Below are 15,737 nucleotides of genomic sequence, written 5' to 3' on the forward strand. Positions count from 1 at the left end.
ATCAGCCATAATCATAATGAATGGCAGAACAGGCTCAAAGGGTCAAATGGCCTCGTCCTATTTTCTGTGTTTGCCCCTCACTCTCCCTTCCCCTCACTCTCCCCTCACCTCCCTTCACCCTCACCTCCTCACTCCCCCTTCCTACTCACTTCCCCTTCCCTCACACTCCCCCCTCACCAACCTCACTTTCCCCTCCTCCCTACCCTTCACTTCCTCACCCCTCCTTCCCCCTCAATCTCCCCATCTCACACCCCCTCAACATCCTCTCCCCCTCACCCGCCCCTCCTCATTCCCCTTCCCCTCCCCATCATCTGTGTTCTGTACCCCCCGCCCCCCCCCCCCCCCGCGATCCCTGTTGCACTCCAGCTTTTGGTCCCGTTATTTCATAGAATTTACAGTGCAGAAGGAGGCCATTCGGCCCATCGAGTCTGCACCGGCCCTTGGAAAGAGCACCCCTACCCAAGCCCAAACCTCCACCCTATCCCCGCACCTCACCATATCCCCGTAACCCGACCTAACCTTTTTTGGACACTAAGGCAATTTAGCTTAGTCATTGTGGGCGCGATTCTCCGCTCCCCACGCCGGGTAGGAGAATCGCGGGAGGGCCGGGCGAGTCAAGACACGCCCCCCTGGCGCCCCCCCCGCGATTCTCCCACCCCCCGCTCGGAAGAATCGGTGCTCGCCGTTTTTCACGGCGACCGGCGATCCTCCGGCCCGGATGGGCCGAGCGGCCTGCCATTCCCGACCGATTCACGACTGCGGCAACCACACTTGGTCGCTGCCGTCGTGAACATGGGCGCCAAATGTTCGTTTGAAGCTTGTTGGGGGCGGAGAGGGGAGTGAGCACCACGGCCGTGCTCGGGAGGGGACTGGCCCGCGATCGGTGCCCACCGATCGTAGGGTCGGCGTCTCAATGCGACGCCCTCTTTTCCCTCCGCCGCCCTGCAAGATCAAGCCGCCACGTCTTGCGGGGCAGCGGAGGGGAAGACGGCAACCGCGCATGCGCGGGTTGGAGCCGGCGTGACGTCAGCCGCGCATGCGCGGGTTGGAGCTGGCCAACCTGCGCGTGCGCGGCTGACATCATTTAGGCGCCGCCGTCGTGTCATTCTCGGCGTACCTCCTTGACGCATGCGTCAAGGCCCGGCGGCCGAGATTTACGGAGCGCCGCTCCTAGCCCCCCCCCGGGTGGGGGTGAATTAGGTGCGAGGAGCGGCCTCCGAGACCGTCGTGAAACTCGGCCGAGTTCACAATGGCCTTCCCGATTTATCGCAGGAGCGGAGAATTTCGCCCTGTGTCTGTCTCCTACCTCTCCCCTCACCCACCCCTCCTCATTCCCCCTTCCCCTCCCCATCCTCTGTGTTCTCTACCCTTCCCCCTGATCTCAGTTGCACTCCAGCTTTTGGTCCCGTTATTAGTCATTGTGTCTGTCTCCTACCTTCTGACCCCTTAAACCCACTGCCTTCCGTCTCTTTAATAACTGCTTTGCTTTTTTTAACCGACCTTTTGTCAGTTCTCTGTCTGGATTGATAAATTTCAAGACGTTCTTTCTCTCTGTTCCCCATACAGGCCTCACCGAGTCTAATCCAGCTTCAAAGGTCAGCATTTCACATGGCAATCTCGCTGGCAAGCACTTGCCGCCTGAACTGATTTAGATGTACATGTATCTTTGATCGTATTAGAATGGTCAGTGTAATGTGTCTGTCCTTCTGTTCTCTGGAGAAGAAAGTGAACCCAGAGCTGACCTTTCACTCTCTTTCCTTCTCTCTGATGGGGGGGGGGGGGGTGCGACCTCGTACCAGGCACTGATCTTTTCATCCTCTCTCCCTCTCTCTGACGGGGGGATGGGTGTGACATCGTACAAGGCAATGACCTTCCCCCCTCACCCCGCCTCCTCTCTATCTTTCCCACTCTCTCTCTTTCTCTCTCACTCTGTTGACTGCCCTTCCATCTTCCACCGTCCTCAAACATGAGTTAATGCAAACCTCTGCTGCCCGAGCCCTAGCTCGTTCATGTCCCGTTCACCCATCACAGCCTGTGCTCGCTGACCTCGATTTTAAATCCCCATCCTTACATCGATACAAACAAACATATATCCAAATTAGGAGCAGGCGTAGAGGCCACTCGGCCCCTTGAACATGCTCCACCATTCAATAAGATCACGGCTGGTCTGATGATGACCCCAACCTCACATTCCTGCCAACCCCCTGATAACCTTTCAGCCCCCACTTATTAATCAAGACTCTATCTAGCTCACGGGCAGCACGGTGGCGCAGTGGTTAGCGCTGCTGCCCCATGTCGCTGAGGTCCCAGGTTCGATCCCGGCTCTGGGTCACTGTCCATGTGGAGTTTGCACATTCTCCCAGTGTTTGCGTGGGTTTCACCCCCACAACCCAAAAAAGATGTGCAGGGTAGGTGGATTGGCCAGGATAAATTGCCCCTTAATTGGAAAAAATGAATTGGGTACTCTAAATTTATTTTAAAAAAGAATCTATCTACTTCCAGCTTTAAAAATATTCAAAGTCTCTGCTTCCGCCACCTTTAGAGAAAGAGAGTTCTAGAGACTCATCCACCCTCTTGAGAGAAAAAAAATCTTGGGCTGGATTCTACGGTCGGTGACGCCAAAATCGCGTTTGCCGATAGGCCGGAAAGTCAAAGTTTCCGACAAAATCACGTTGCCCCGCCCCCTCCAAAGCGCCCCCTCCGAGAGTACGCAGCGCCACGTATTGACCGACTCAGGAGTTCCTGACGGCATGGGTCTCTCATGGTCTCATCCGTCGGGAACTCGGTGTGGCGGCTACAGACTCAGTCCAGCGACGCCACAGTCGGGAGGGCCGTATCTGTGTGGCACAGCCGGCTCGAGGGGCCAAATGGCTTCTAATGGAAGCAAAGGGGCAGAGGGAGAGAGAGAAGAAGAGCAGCATTCACCACAAACCCGGGGCTTGCGTTGGCGGCATGTAGGAGGAAGTTGCACGTTGGGTAGCTCCTGCCCGAGGCTCAGTTTTTTGGAACTTAATGCTTGGTCCCTGGGGCAATTTTTAAACAAACAGATGCAAGAAGATATAAGGAGGGAGGGAGATGTCTAAAACTCAGAAGAAAGCCTCTGGGAAGAAGGGGGCAAGTGAAGGTTCGCCGTCAAGCAAAAGGGTCAGCCCGGTAACGGGAACGATGGTGGAGGCTGGGTCTCTGGGTGCGGCCGTGCCCTTCACAGTAGAGAAGCTGACCAAGGTGATGGCCGTGAAATTCGAAAAACAATGTGGTAGACACATGGAGGGGATTCGGAAGGAAATGATGCCTATTTGGGTAGGGTAGGAGTTGGGATTTTTTGCGATGGAGGTTTTCTGGGATTTATTTGAACTGGGTTTGTTTGTTTGAAGGGAACTTCTTTGTTTTCTGGGACTGGGCAGGGGGGAGTGGATTGCGGGAGTGGTGGCTGGGCAACGGCCTCCACACTAGCAAGTTTTTAAGTTGGCTTGTGAACAGGAGTATGTTGGGGGGAGGGGCTGCAGTCGAACAGGTTTCGAGATCTGGGAGGTGTGAAACGCGGGGAGGTGTTTTCGAGAGGAAGTGGATGGGAGGGATTCTGGGAGGAAGGGGAGGGGTTCGATGGCAACAAAGGGATGAGGCGGGCCAGATGCAGTGGGCAGGGCCCGGAGTTATGATGATGGTGGATAGGAGGGGCGGGGGGGTTGAGAGGCCCTCGGTCAGAATAGAACGTGAGGGGTTTGCGGGGGGGGGGCAATGAAGAGATCATGGGTTTTTGTGCATCTAAAAAAGCTTAACGGCCGATGTTACCATGTTGCAAGAGACCCACCTGAAGGTGAAAGACCAGGTGAGGCTCAGGAAGGGCTGGGTGAGTCAAGTATTTAATTCATAGTTTGACAGTAGGGCTCGGGGGGGGGGCAGCGATGTTGGTGGGTAAGAGGGTGAGCTTCCAGTTGGAGAAGGTGGCAGCGGATCAGGGGGTAGATATGGAATAACAACAGGGGCGTTGGAGAGGAGGGTGGTGGTGTTTGCAAGTGTGTAATGAAGATTATTATTAACTGGGATGGTGCAGCAATTGTGATGAAGGTGCGAGGGCCATCCCGGACTAAGCCTCACACGAGTGATAAGGGAAGACCAGACAGGGTTTGTGAAAGGAAGGCAGCTATTCTCAAATAGTAGGAGGATACTAAATGTGATCATGACACCGGTTGAGGGAAAGGAACCGGAGGTGGTGGTGGCGCCAGATGCGGAAAAGGCATTTGATCGAGTAGAATGGGGGTATTTGATGGCGGTCCTGGAGTGATGCGGGATTGGGCCGGGATTTGGGGAATGGGTGCGGCTACTATATAGGGAACCGATGGCGAGCGTCCGCACAAATAATATGAGCCTGGGGTACTTTGCTGTGCACCAGGGTACCAGGCAGGGGTGTCCTATATCCCCCTGCTATTTGTATTACCACTAAAGCCATTGGCCATCACTTTAAGGAGCTCGGGACTGTGGAAGGGGATAGTGGAGGGGGGGAGGGGGGGGGGGGGGGGGGGGGGACGACACATTCAGGGTATCACGGTACACGGACGATTTATTGTTGTATGTCTCAGAGCCGAGTGCGTTGGTGGGGAACATTTTGGGACTTCTTCAAAACTCTGTGGTTTTTCAGGATATAAATTAAATTTGGAGAAGAGTTGAGTATTTTGTGGTACCCCAGCCAGGAGTGGGGGTGGGAGTGTGGGGCTGCCATTTCGCAGGACAGCAACCCACTTCAGGTACTTGGGGTTGCAGATGGCATGGGATTAGGGAGGGGGGGGGGCTCCGTAGCTACAATTTTCTAGTTTGGTGGAAAGGGTGAAAGTGGACTTGGCAAGGTGGGACAACCTCCCTCTGTCATTGGTGGGCCTAGTACAGGTGATTTCAATGAATGTTCTGCTGCAGTTTTTGTTTTTATTTCAGTCCCTGCCGGTCTTTTTACCAATGGCATTCTTCAAGGAAGTGGACAAGTTGGTCACCTCGTTTATCTGGGGCGGGAAGGTAGCCAGGGTCAGGAAGGTGGTCCTGCAGAGAGGGCGGGAGATGCCGATCGGGGGGAAATCACAGGTTCGAGCCGGGGAGGTTGGATGGGAGGTTTTGGAGATGGGAGGGAGGGAGATCAAGTATTAAAAGACATATTCCTGGGGGGACATTTTGAAAGATTGGAAGAGTTTCGGGGGGGGGGGGGGGGCAGAAGTAAGGACTGGGGCAAGGGGTAGGGTTTCGGTACCTGCACCTCCGAGACTTTGCGAGGAAGGAGGTTCAGAACTTCGCGATGAGCCAACCCCTCGTTGTTGGAAGAGGTATTGACAGCAGGGGGATTGGAGAACGGGGTGGTGTCAGCGATTTATGGGCAGATTCTAGGGGACAGGGTGCCTATGGAAGGGATTAAGGCCAAGTGGGAAGAAGAGTTGGGGGAGGTAATGGAAGAAGGTTTGTGCTGTGAGGTGCTACAAAGGGTGAATGCCACAAACCCATGCGCACAGTTGGGGCTGATACAGTTGAAGGTCGTGTATGGGGCACATCTTGCGAGGGCGACGATGAGCCGACTCTTTGATTGAGTGGAGGATGTCTCTGAGCGGTGTGGGAGGGGCCCCGTAAACCATGTACATATGTTTTGGTCCTGTCCGAAGCTGGAGAGGTAATGGAGGGATGTCTTAAGCATCATTTCGGGGGTGCTACATGTGAACTTGGAACCAGGCCCCTTAGAGGCCATTTTCGGGGTGTCGGACTCGCCTGAGCTGCAGATGGGTACGGGGGCAAATGTTTTAGCCTTCGCCTTGCTGATTGCCCGGAGGCGGGTCCTGTTGGGGTGGAGGTCAGTTTCTTCACCCTGTGCCTGACTTGACGTGGGGACCTACTTGAATTTCTGACTCTTGAGAAGGTGAAATTTGAGCTGATGGGGTGAAGGAGGGCTCTGTAATTCATGGGGACTCTTTATTATGCACTTTCGGGAACTAGTTGCCATTGAAAATTGGGGGCGGGTGGGGGAGAAAGTGGGGGGGGGGGGTGCTAGGTTTATTGTTTCACTGTTTTGTTGTTAACTTTTACCTGGAATGCACCTTGATGTTACTTGGATGTATTTTACCTGGATGAATTGGATTGCATATTGAAGGGGGTGTTGTTTCTGGGAGATTGTTACCTTGTTTGTGTTTTTTTCATTTGATGCAAATGTGGAGAATAAAAAGATTTAAAAAAATTTTTTAGCACGATCCTGGACCAGACCCCAATAGTGGCTAAAAGCAAATTACTGCGGACCCTGGAATTGGAAACAAAAACAGAGGGCGTGATTCTCCGCAAATGCGGAGAGTCGTAAAGGCTGCCGTGAAACTGTCCTCCCGGGACCCGATTCTGCTCCCTGGTCGGAGCTAGCAGCGGGGCCCCGTGAACCACGGCATCGCAGGCTTAGCGACCGTCGCAAAGCCGGCACGCCAAAGTCACGGCGGCTGACGCGCACGATGATGTCAGCCGTGCATGCGCGGATTGGACGGCTCCAACCCGCGCATGCGCGGATGACGTCATCACGCATATGCGTCAAACCCGCCCATTCCGTCATGCCCCTCAGCTGCCCCGCGGACTGATCCTGCGGGGCGGCGGAGGAACAAAGAGTGCGTGGGTTTCGGACCCGCACGGTGCGGCCGTGCCAATCGGTGCCATGGTTGTCGGGAACGGAACTTTGCGGCCGTTTTCACGAACGGTGAGAGCAGGTGTGTTTGCGTTCGTGAAAACGGCCGTAAAGGCCTGGGAACTCGGCCCATCGGATAGGGAAAATCGCTGTTCGCCGTAAAAAAACGGCGAGCAGCGATTCGTGTCATGGGGCGGCCGTGGTGGGGGGAGAATAGCGGGAGGTTGGGAAAAATGTCGGGAAGGCTCTCCCGCTATTCTCCGACCCGTCGTGGGGGGGCGGAGAATCGCGCCCAGAATACCAGACAATCACAGCAGGTCTGACAGCATCTGTGGAGAGAGAAGGGAGCTATTGCTTTGAGTCTGGATGACTCTTTGTCAAAGCTTTGACAAAGAGTCATCCAGACTCGAAACGTTAGCTCCCAACAGTGGCTAGGATACTGGACAGAAACCCCAATATTTAATTTTAATTTTGTAAGACTGAGGAAAGGATACTTCGCTCAGAGTGATTTCTCACAAAAATAGGGATGCGGTTATATTAAAACAAACTGCATTACTAATCTGGGGCGGGAATCTCCGACCCCCCGCCAGGTCGGAGAATCACCCGGGGCTGGCGTTAATCCCGCCCCCACTGTGTCCCGAATTCTCTGCCACCTGAGATTCAGCGGGGCGGGAATCGCGCCGGTCGGTGGGCCCCCCGCGGCGATTCTCCGGCCTGCGATGGGCCGAAGTCCCACCGCTGACAAGCCTCTCCCGCCGGCGTGGATTAAACCACCTACCTTATTGGCGGCACGGGCGGCGCCGGAGTCCTGGGGGGGGGGGGGGGGGGCACGGGGTGATCTGACCCCGGAGGGTGCCCCCATGGTGGCCTGGCCCACGATCAGGGCCCACAGATCGGCGGGCGGGCCTGTGCCGTGGGGGCACTCTTTTTCTTCCACCTTCGCCATGGTCTTCATACAGTGACACAATAACCCTTAACTGCTATCTTTATTCCCACTCAAACAGCAAAACCAGCTCAGACCGCAATCCATTTTTAAATGCAGTTAGCACTCAGGAATACACGCTGTCATGAGATGTCTTGAATACTCCACTTTGAGAAAGATGTGAAAGATTTTTTGAGGCTGCTTGAAAGGAGGAGACCTGATCCTCCCTGTCAGGATAATGCAGAATCAATGGCTGTATTTATTAAGATACCTTCTCAGCTCCCCTTCCAGGCAAAAATGTAACCCTGAAAACCTCAACAGCTGACTTCTTCAGCCACTGGCTCCTCCCATTAACTACATAATATCACTAAGCTGTACACAATGGCTGGATTCCCTGATTTCCAGGCTGTGTCCTGACACCGGCGTGGGAACGGTGGCATTTTACGACTGAAAAATTGACGCAAAATGCCACCAATCCTCCGTTTGGCTGGGGGCTAGCACACGGGCAGTGTAGAGTACCCGGCTATAGCTGCCAATCTGACCGGAGAATTGCTGGGTCCGTGGCCGCGCATGCCATCGGCAGTGGCCGCACCTTGCAACAGGATGCTGGCCGCGCGGTGACCCGGCCTGCCAAATAGTGCCCCCACTTTGGCCAAGCTTGTGACCCTCGGACCGCCCCCCCAACAGTGCTCCAGCCCCTGCCAAAGTCTTCCCTGCTGTGAATTGGCTGTCCCCTGACTGTGGCAGCGCTGGACTGAGTCCGCAGCCGCCACGCGAGTTCCCGACAAATAATAGCACACACGTCCGACGCCATCAGGAACTTGGCCGGTCGGGGGCGTTGCATCAGGGGTGGGCCTCAGATAATGTCCTGAGGCCGTCAATATGGCTTGCGACTGCTTTGGAGGGGGTGGAGCATCATGGAAATGGCACCCCACTTCTCCCGATTTTGTCGCAAACGGGGATTCTCCGGCCGAACGTGATTCCGGCGTCGGAGACTGGAGAATACCGCCCAGTGTCTCTAATTATCTGCTCTGCAGGGAACCCTGTTAATATAGATAAAAATCCATCCACCCAAACTTTTATGATGCTTTAATTGCACCTCTGGCTCCCAAATAACCTAGTGGTCTTGCAAACCAGGATTTTAAAAACACTACCGCAACAGTCATACACACATTAACCCAGGCTTTTAACCCTTCCCACACCAAATACATATAAAACACTATATCTGAAATTGCTACATTCAACACACATTACAAATTAAAGGTAGAAGTTTTCTGATTGGAAATAAAGGCCATTGGCAATGGCAATATTTCCTTTTTCTATTTTCAGCTCCAATAACGGATGATTTTTCATATCACGAACGCACAAATCAGGAGCAGGAGTAATCGGCCTCTGGGCCTCGAGCCATTCATTAAGATCATGGCTGGTCTGATTGTCACCTCAACCGTTACATTCCTGGGGCGGCACGGTGGCGCAGTGGTTAGCACTGCTGCCTCAGGGCACTGAGGACCCGAGTTCAATCCCGGCCCCTGGTCACTGTCCGTGTGGAGTTTGCACATTCTCCCCGTGTCTGCGTGGGTCACCCGAGGCGAGAGTCGAGCCTGGGTCCCTGGCGCTGTGAGGGAGCGGTGCTAACTGCTGTGCCACCGTGCCGCCCCTGATAACCTTTCACACTTCTTGCTTTCCATGACTGGAATGGGCGGGTTGTCTTATGAGGGAAGAGTGAGACAGGCCAGGCTTTTAACCGCTGGAGTAGATAAGAGTGAGACGTGACTTGATTGAAAGCTTCATGGTCCAGAGGTGATCTTGACAGGGTATTTGTGGAGAGAATGTTTCCTCTTGTGGACAAATCTCGAACGGTAGGGAGAGGGGAAGATCACTGTTTAAAGATAAGGGGGTCGCCCATTTAAGAAGGAGATCAGGAGAATTTTTTTCTCTCAGGGCGGTGAGTCTCTTGAACTCTCTTCCTCAAAGGGCGGTGGAAGTAGAGTCTCTAAATATTTTTAAGGCCAAGCTGGATAGATTCTTGATTAACGAGGGGGTGAAAGGTTATCGGGGGTGTCGGCTGGAATGTGGGAGTTAAGGTCGCAATCTTATCGAATGGCAGAGCAGACTGGAGGGGCCGAGCGGCCTCTATTCCTGCTCCTAACCTGTACGCACATCGTACGCACATCTCTCCCCTCCTTTGAGATGTTATGGACCCAAACATCTACAACTTCCTCTCCTATGACTGTCTCTCCAACATAAGTGGGGATAGAAATGTAAAAATACCGCAGGTGCTGGAAATCGGCAATAAATACTGAAAACCCTGGAAGAACTCAGGGGGTCAGAACAGAGAAAGGGAGCTAATGTTTCAGTCTGTGACCTCATCAAAGCATGAATGTGAACGACCAAGGGGTGGTCAAATTGAGGTGCTTTAAAATTATTAAAGAATTTGTTTGAAAGAATTTTGTCTGGCGGTGTGGGGCGTCCAGAACATGTGGATGTGACCTTAAAACTAGAGATTGGCTGTGCAAGCTGTTTCTGTGCAACAGGTTGGAGAAGGGGCTGAATGGGCCTCCTCCTGATCCCTGTGTAACAGGCTGGAGAAGGGGCTGAATGGGCCTCCTCCTGTTCCTGTGTAACAGGCTGGAGAAGGGGCTGAATGGGCCTCCTCCTGATCCCTTTGTAACAGGCTGGAGAAGGGGCTGACTGGGCCTCCTCCTGTTTCTGTGCAACAGGTAGGAGAAGGGGCTGAATGGGTCTCCTCCTGTTCCTGTGTAACAGGCTGGAGAAGGGGCTGAATGGGCCTCCTCCTGTTCCTGTGTAACAGGCTGGAGAAGGGGCTGAATGGGCCTCCTCCTGATCCCTGTGTAACAGGCTGGAGAAGGGGCTGATTGGGCCTCCTCCTGTTTCTGTGCAACAGGTAGGAGAAGGGGCTGAATGGGTCTCCTCCTGTTCCTGTGTAACAGGCTGGAGAAGGGGCTGAATGGGCCTCCTCCTGATCCCTGTGTAACAGGCTGGAGAAGGGGCTGATTGGGCCTCCTCCTGTTTCTGTGCAACAGGCTGGAGAAGGGGCTGAATGGGCCTGTTCCTGTGTAACAGGCTGGAGAAGGGGCTGAATGAGTCTCCCCCTGTAACTGTGTAACAGGCTGGAGAAGGGGCTGAATGGGCCTCCCCCTGTTCCTGTGTAACAGGCTGGAGAAGGGGCTGAATGGGCCTCCTCCTGTTCCTGTGTAACAGGCTGGAGATGGGGCTGAATGGGCCTCCTCCTGTTCCTGTGTAACATGCTGGAGAAGGGGCTGAATGGGCCTCCTCCCGTTCCCTGTGTAACAGGCTGGAGAAGGGGCTGAATGGGCCTCCACCTGTTCCTGTGTAACAGGCTGGAGAAGGGGCTGAATGGGCCTCCTCCTGTTCCTGTGTAACAGGCTGGAAAAGGGGCTGAATGGGCCTCCTCCTGTTCCTGTGTAACAGGCTGGAGAAGGGGCTGAATGGGCCTCCTCCTGATCCCTGTGTAACAGGCTGGAGAAGGGGCTGATTGGGCCTCCTCCTGTTTCTGTGCAACAGGTAGGAGAAGGGGCTGAATGGGTCTCCTCCTGTTCCTGTGTAACAGGCTGGAGAAGGGGCTGAATGGGCCTCCTCCTGATCCCTGTGTAACAGGCTGGAGAAGGGGCTGATTGGGCCTCCTCCTGTTTCTGTGCAACAGGCTGGAGAAGGGGCTGAATGGGCCTGTACCTGTGTAACAGGCTGGAGAAGGGGCTGAATGAGTCTCCCCCTGTAACTGTGTAACAGGCTGGAGAAGGGGCTGAATGGGCCTCCCCCTGTTCCTGTGTAACAGGCTGGAGAAGGGGCTGAATGGGCCTCCTCCTGTTCCTGTGTAACAGGCTGGAGATGGGGCTGAATGGGCCTCCTCCTGTTCCTGTGTAACATGCTGGAGAAGGGGCTGAATGGGCCTCCTCCCGTTCCCTGTGTAACAGGCTGGAGAAGGGGCTGAATGGGCCTCCACCTGTTCCTGTGTAACAGGCTGGAGAAGGGGCTGAATGGGCCTCCTCCTGTTCCTGTGTAACAGGCTGGAGAAGGGGCTGAACGGGCCTCCTCCTGTTCCTGTGTATCAGGCTGGAAAAGGGGCTGAATGGGCCTCCTCCTGTTCCTATGTAACAGGCTGGAGAAGGGGCTGAACGGGCCTCCTCCTGTTGAAGTAGACAGAATCTTTGCTTGTATACATTGGGCACAATTGCGCAAATTAATTTGGTCGAACCGCAGAACTCATTGCACATCACTGTTTTCTCTTTCTTTCCCCCACACCTCACAGGTCCAGTACCCCTCGTCCGATTGCCATCACCTCTCCCTCGAGCAGAGGTAAGTGCCGCCAACGCCTAGGGTCGGAGATTTCTTGTTGTGGTTGATTCCCATCTCGCATGTTCCTTTTAAAAAAAATAAATTTAGAGTACCCAATTATTTTTTCCAATTAAGGGGCAATTTAGCATGGCCAATCTGCCTATCCTGCAGATTTTTGGATTGTGGGGGTGAAACCCACGCAGACACGGGAAGAACGTGCAAACTCCACACGGACAGTGACCCAGGGCCGGGATTCGAACCCGGGTCCTCAGCGCCGTAGGCAGCAATGCTAACCACTGTGCCACCGTGCTGCCCTGCATGTTCCCTTTCTACCCGGTCACGGGATGTGTGAGGGAGAGACCAGCTCCCAGTAACCAAGGTGAACAAAAAGCACACAGGGCAGGGTGAATGTCCATTTCCATTTCCAATGTGACATGTCCAAGTGGCTGAATGGGCCTCCTGCTCCCTGTGTAACTGGCTGGAGAAGGGGCTGAATGAGCCTCCTCCTGTTCCTCTGTAACAGGCTGGAGAAGGGGCTGAATGGGCCTCCTCCTGTTCCCGTGCAACAGGCTGGAGAAGGGGCTGAATGGGCCGCCTCCTGTTCCTATGTAACAGGCTGGAGAAGGGGCTGAATGGGCCGCCTCCTGTTCCTATGTAACAGGCTAGAGAAGGGACTGAATGGGCCGCCTCCTGTTCCTATGTAACAGGCTAGAGAAGGGGCTGAATGGGCCTCCTCCTGTTCCCATTTAAAAGAAAATGTATTGTATCCAATTCATTTTTTCCAATTAAGGGGCAATGTCGCATGGCCAATCCACCTACCCTGCTCATCTTTTGGGTTGTGGGGGCGAAACCGATGCAAACACGGGGACAATGTGCAAACTCCACACGGACAGTGACCCAGAGCCGGGATCGAACCTGCGACCTTGGCGCCGTGAGGCAACAGTGCTAACCCACTGCACCACTGTGCTGCCCTCCTATTCCCATGTGACCATCTTGCCCTGTCAGGACAACTGTGTAGGATGAGCAAGAGATGAATGCACGTACAATGTCCCCCTCCACTACCCCGACGGACAGGTGGGTCCAGCATGCAAGGTGGATGCCGAGGGAGGGGTGGGAATTGAGTTTCTCTGGGGATCGGCAGGAAAAAAAACAGGGGTCCTTCGATTTCAGCAAATCTTGGCCTTCTGTTTGTGTCCCCTCATGCCAGTCACACCGAAACATACGCCGCAGAGTGTCGGATCATACAGCGGGAACACAGCTTCGAGCAGGTAGGTGCTGCCGAAACGTTCCTGTTGTTTGAATGTTTTTTGCCAGTCAGCTTAAATCTACATCTCTGTCACTCTTGTTCTCTCCACACCGGAAATGCAACCCCGTCACCATCGATTCTGTCTGGATCCCTTTACGATGTCGGGACAACTCTCGACTTTCTCCAGGAAAACATGGGCCAGAAAAGATGTTGCCACGCATTCGAGCAATATTTCAGTCGTCGGGTGCTCGCAAGAGTTGGTCACATGCCTGGCGACGGTCAAGAAGGCAATTTATCCCATTATGCACATAAGATTGGCACGGTGGCACAGTGGTTAGCACTGCTGCCTCACAGCGCCAGGGATCCGGGTTCAATTCCAGCCTTGGGTGACTGTGTGGAGTTTGCACATTCTTCACGTGTCTGCATGGGTTTACTCCCAAAGTCCAAAGATGTGCGGGTTAGGTGAATTGGCCATGATAACATTGCTCCTTAGTGTCCAAAGATGTACAGGTTAGATGGGGTTACGGGGATGGAGGGGGTGAGTGGGCCTAGGTAGGGTGCTCTTTCAGAGAGTCAGTACAGACTCGATGGGCCGAATGGCCTCCTGCTCTATTGGAATTCTATTCGAAGGCGGCAATTAAAAGCAATTGTCTGGGGACTGTCTGCTGTCACGGTTGGTGGGGGGAGGGGGATGGGGGCACTGTTGGCCGGGGGGGGGGATTGTCCAGCCTGCCTTTAATGTTTTAACCTCAACCTCGATCCAGGGAGGGATGAACTATCTGGACTGGAATAAAATTAACAAATGTGTCCGGGGCCTGGGGCCTGTGTTTCAATGCGGCACCTCGACACTCTTGGCGTAGTTTTCCCCGTCGCTATTTATTTTTTATCGGTCAGCAGCTCCCTGAGACAGCTCCGCAAGCGGCTGTCCACACACCCTTCTCTTCCCCTGGGGGAGCACGTCAGAAATGCCAGCCCCGCACCCTCCCTCTTCTCAGTGCCTGCCTTCGCTTCCCGTCACTCTTGGACAGCTCTGAGCCTTTCCCACAGCGCCGTTAAATTGTGTGAAACGGGGTTCCGGGCCCAGCCGGAAGCACATTTGTCGGCCGCCCAATGCGTGTGCCCGACGGGTGAAATTTTCAAGCCCCGCGGCTGCAACTTCTCCAGTCTGCCGACATAACCGTGGGACTCCAGGCGTTCCTCTGGAATGGCAGCTGATGGGACCCTCTGCTTAGTGCCTCAACCGAAGCCCGGTATGTCTGATAGTGTGGGGCTTCCTCGGCACTGGCGGCAGAGGGTGAGGCTTCCTCCCCCTGCCCCCTAGTCCCAGCGGCCTCCGTAGGGGAGAGACTGTGAACGGTACAGAGCCCCGCACAAAGCTACAGGAAGTCAGGCTCCATCCACGTCTCCCAGGCCCCCTCTGCTGAGTTACTTCATCCCTGCCCAACTCCTGTGTGATGTCGACGGGGGTTCAGACGGCATCTAGTGGGGCCAGACTATTGGAGGAATTACTGCAGGTCCTGAGCTGAATGTAGAATTATTCTCTCTCTCCCTCTCTCTCACTCACATCCCTTCAAATAGCAGGCCAGGTTCAGCGGGACGGCTGACTTGGAACAGTATATCCAGATCAGGTGGTCTGCTGGTAAGTACCATTATTCAACAGTCAACATATAGCATGACTGCTCTTACCTCCCTCTGAGTCTTTACAGTGTGACTGCTCTCACCTCCCTATGTGTCTGTAGCATGTCTGCTCTCACCTCACTCTGTGTCCACAGTGTTTCTGCTCACCTCCCTCTGTGTCTGTAGTGTGTCTGCTCTCACCGCCCTCTGTGTCTACCGATTTAGATATTGTCATTGATGCACTATCAATTATGCAAAGACGAGATTAGGATGTAATCGAGGCTTTATTACACAGAGATGTGTGGCCTCCTACAGCAGCTGACAAAATGGCTGCTGTACGGGGAACACACATGCTTATACTCCACCTACTGGGCGGAGCCAGCAGGCTGGGATCTACCCCGTACCTGTAGTACAGGGGCCTTACCGTAAAGCACCTATATCAACATCCTATATATACAATATATGCATCAGTGGTGACTACCACATTCACCCCCTGTTAAAAAATGAGTCCGGCGGGGGTGGTGGAGAACGATATACAGAAAGTTGTGTTTTAAAAGTACAGATAATATTACAAATTTAGGCGGTCCGGTGCCTTGATCTGTCGTCGAGAGCGCCGTAGTGCTGGTGGCGACTCCAGCGGTGGCTTGGTCTTCGGTGACTCCGGAAACGTGTCGAAATCCTCTTCATCCCCGGGTGGGAGCAAGGGGAGGACAGATTGTCCCGGAGCGGGGGCTGCGGCGGGGTGCGCCGGGGGAAGGGAGGGTGGCGCCGGGTCGGAGAGGGAGTGTGTGGGGAACCAACTGGTGCCAGGTCCCTGAGGGAGACTGGCTTGGCGGCCATCAGGGTATGCTACGTAAGCGGGTTCGCGTGAAGTAGCTGTACCCTCTCAACCAACGGGTCCGCCTTGTGGAGTCGAACGTGTCTACGGAGGAGAACGGGTCCTGGAGCTGCCAGCCATGTCGGGAGCGAAACCCCGGAGGTGGACCTCCTAGGGAAGGCAAAGA

The 15,737-nt window shown here is 54.4% G+C and overlaps 1 protein-coding gene across 3 annotated transcripts in view; it reads left to right on the forward strand.

Annotated features, from left to right (window-relative positions):
• Window positions 1-15,737, forward strand: part of LOC119951740 (RING finger protein 212B-like) — a 108,782-nt gene that overhangs the window by 19,242 nt on the left and 73,803 nt on the right. For 2 of the 3 annotated variants that reach the window (XM_038775049.1, XM_038775051.1), the window contains exons 4-7: window positions 1,567-1,595; window positions 11,845-11,891; window positions 13,078-13,138; window positions 14,695-14,755. In XM_038775049.1, the coding sequence (XP_038630977.1) occupies window positions 1,567-1,595; window positions 11,845-11,891; window positions 13,078-13,138; window positions 14,695-14,755 (198 nt within the window). The remainder of the gene's footprint in view (window positions 1-1,566; window positions 1,596-11,844; window positions 11,892-13,077; window positions 13,139-14,694; window positions 14,756-15,737) is intronic. The other variant, XM_038775050.1, reaches the window with a different exon arrangement.

Source organism: Scyliorhinus canicula, chromosome 17, assembly GCF_902713615.1.
Source record: "Scyliorhinus canicula chromosome 17, sScyCan1.1, whole genome shotgun sequence".
Taxonomy (NCBI): domain Eukaryota; kingdom Metazoa; phylum Chordata; class Chondrichthyes; order Carcharhiniformes; family Scyliorhinidae; genus Scyliorhinus; species Scyliorhinus canicula.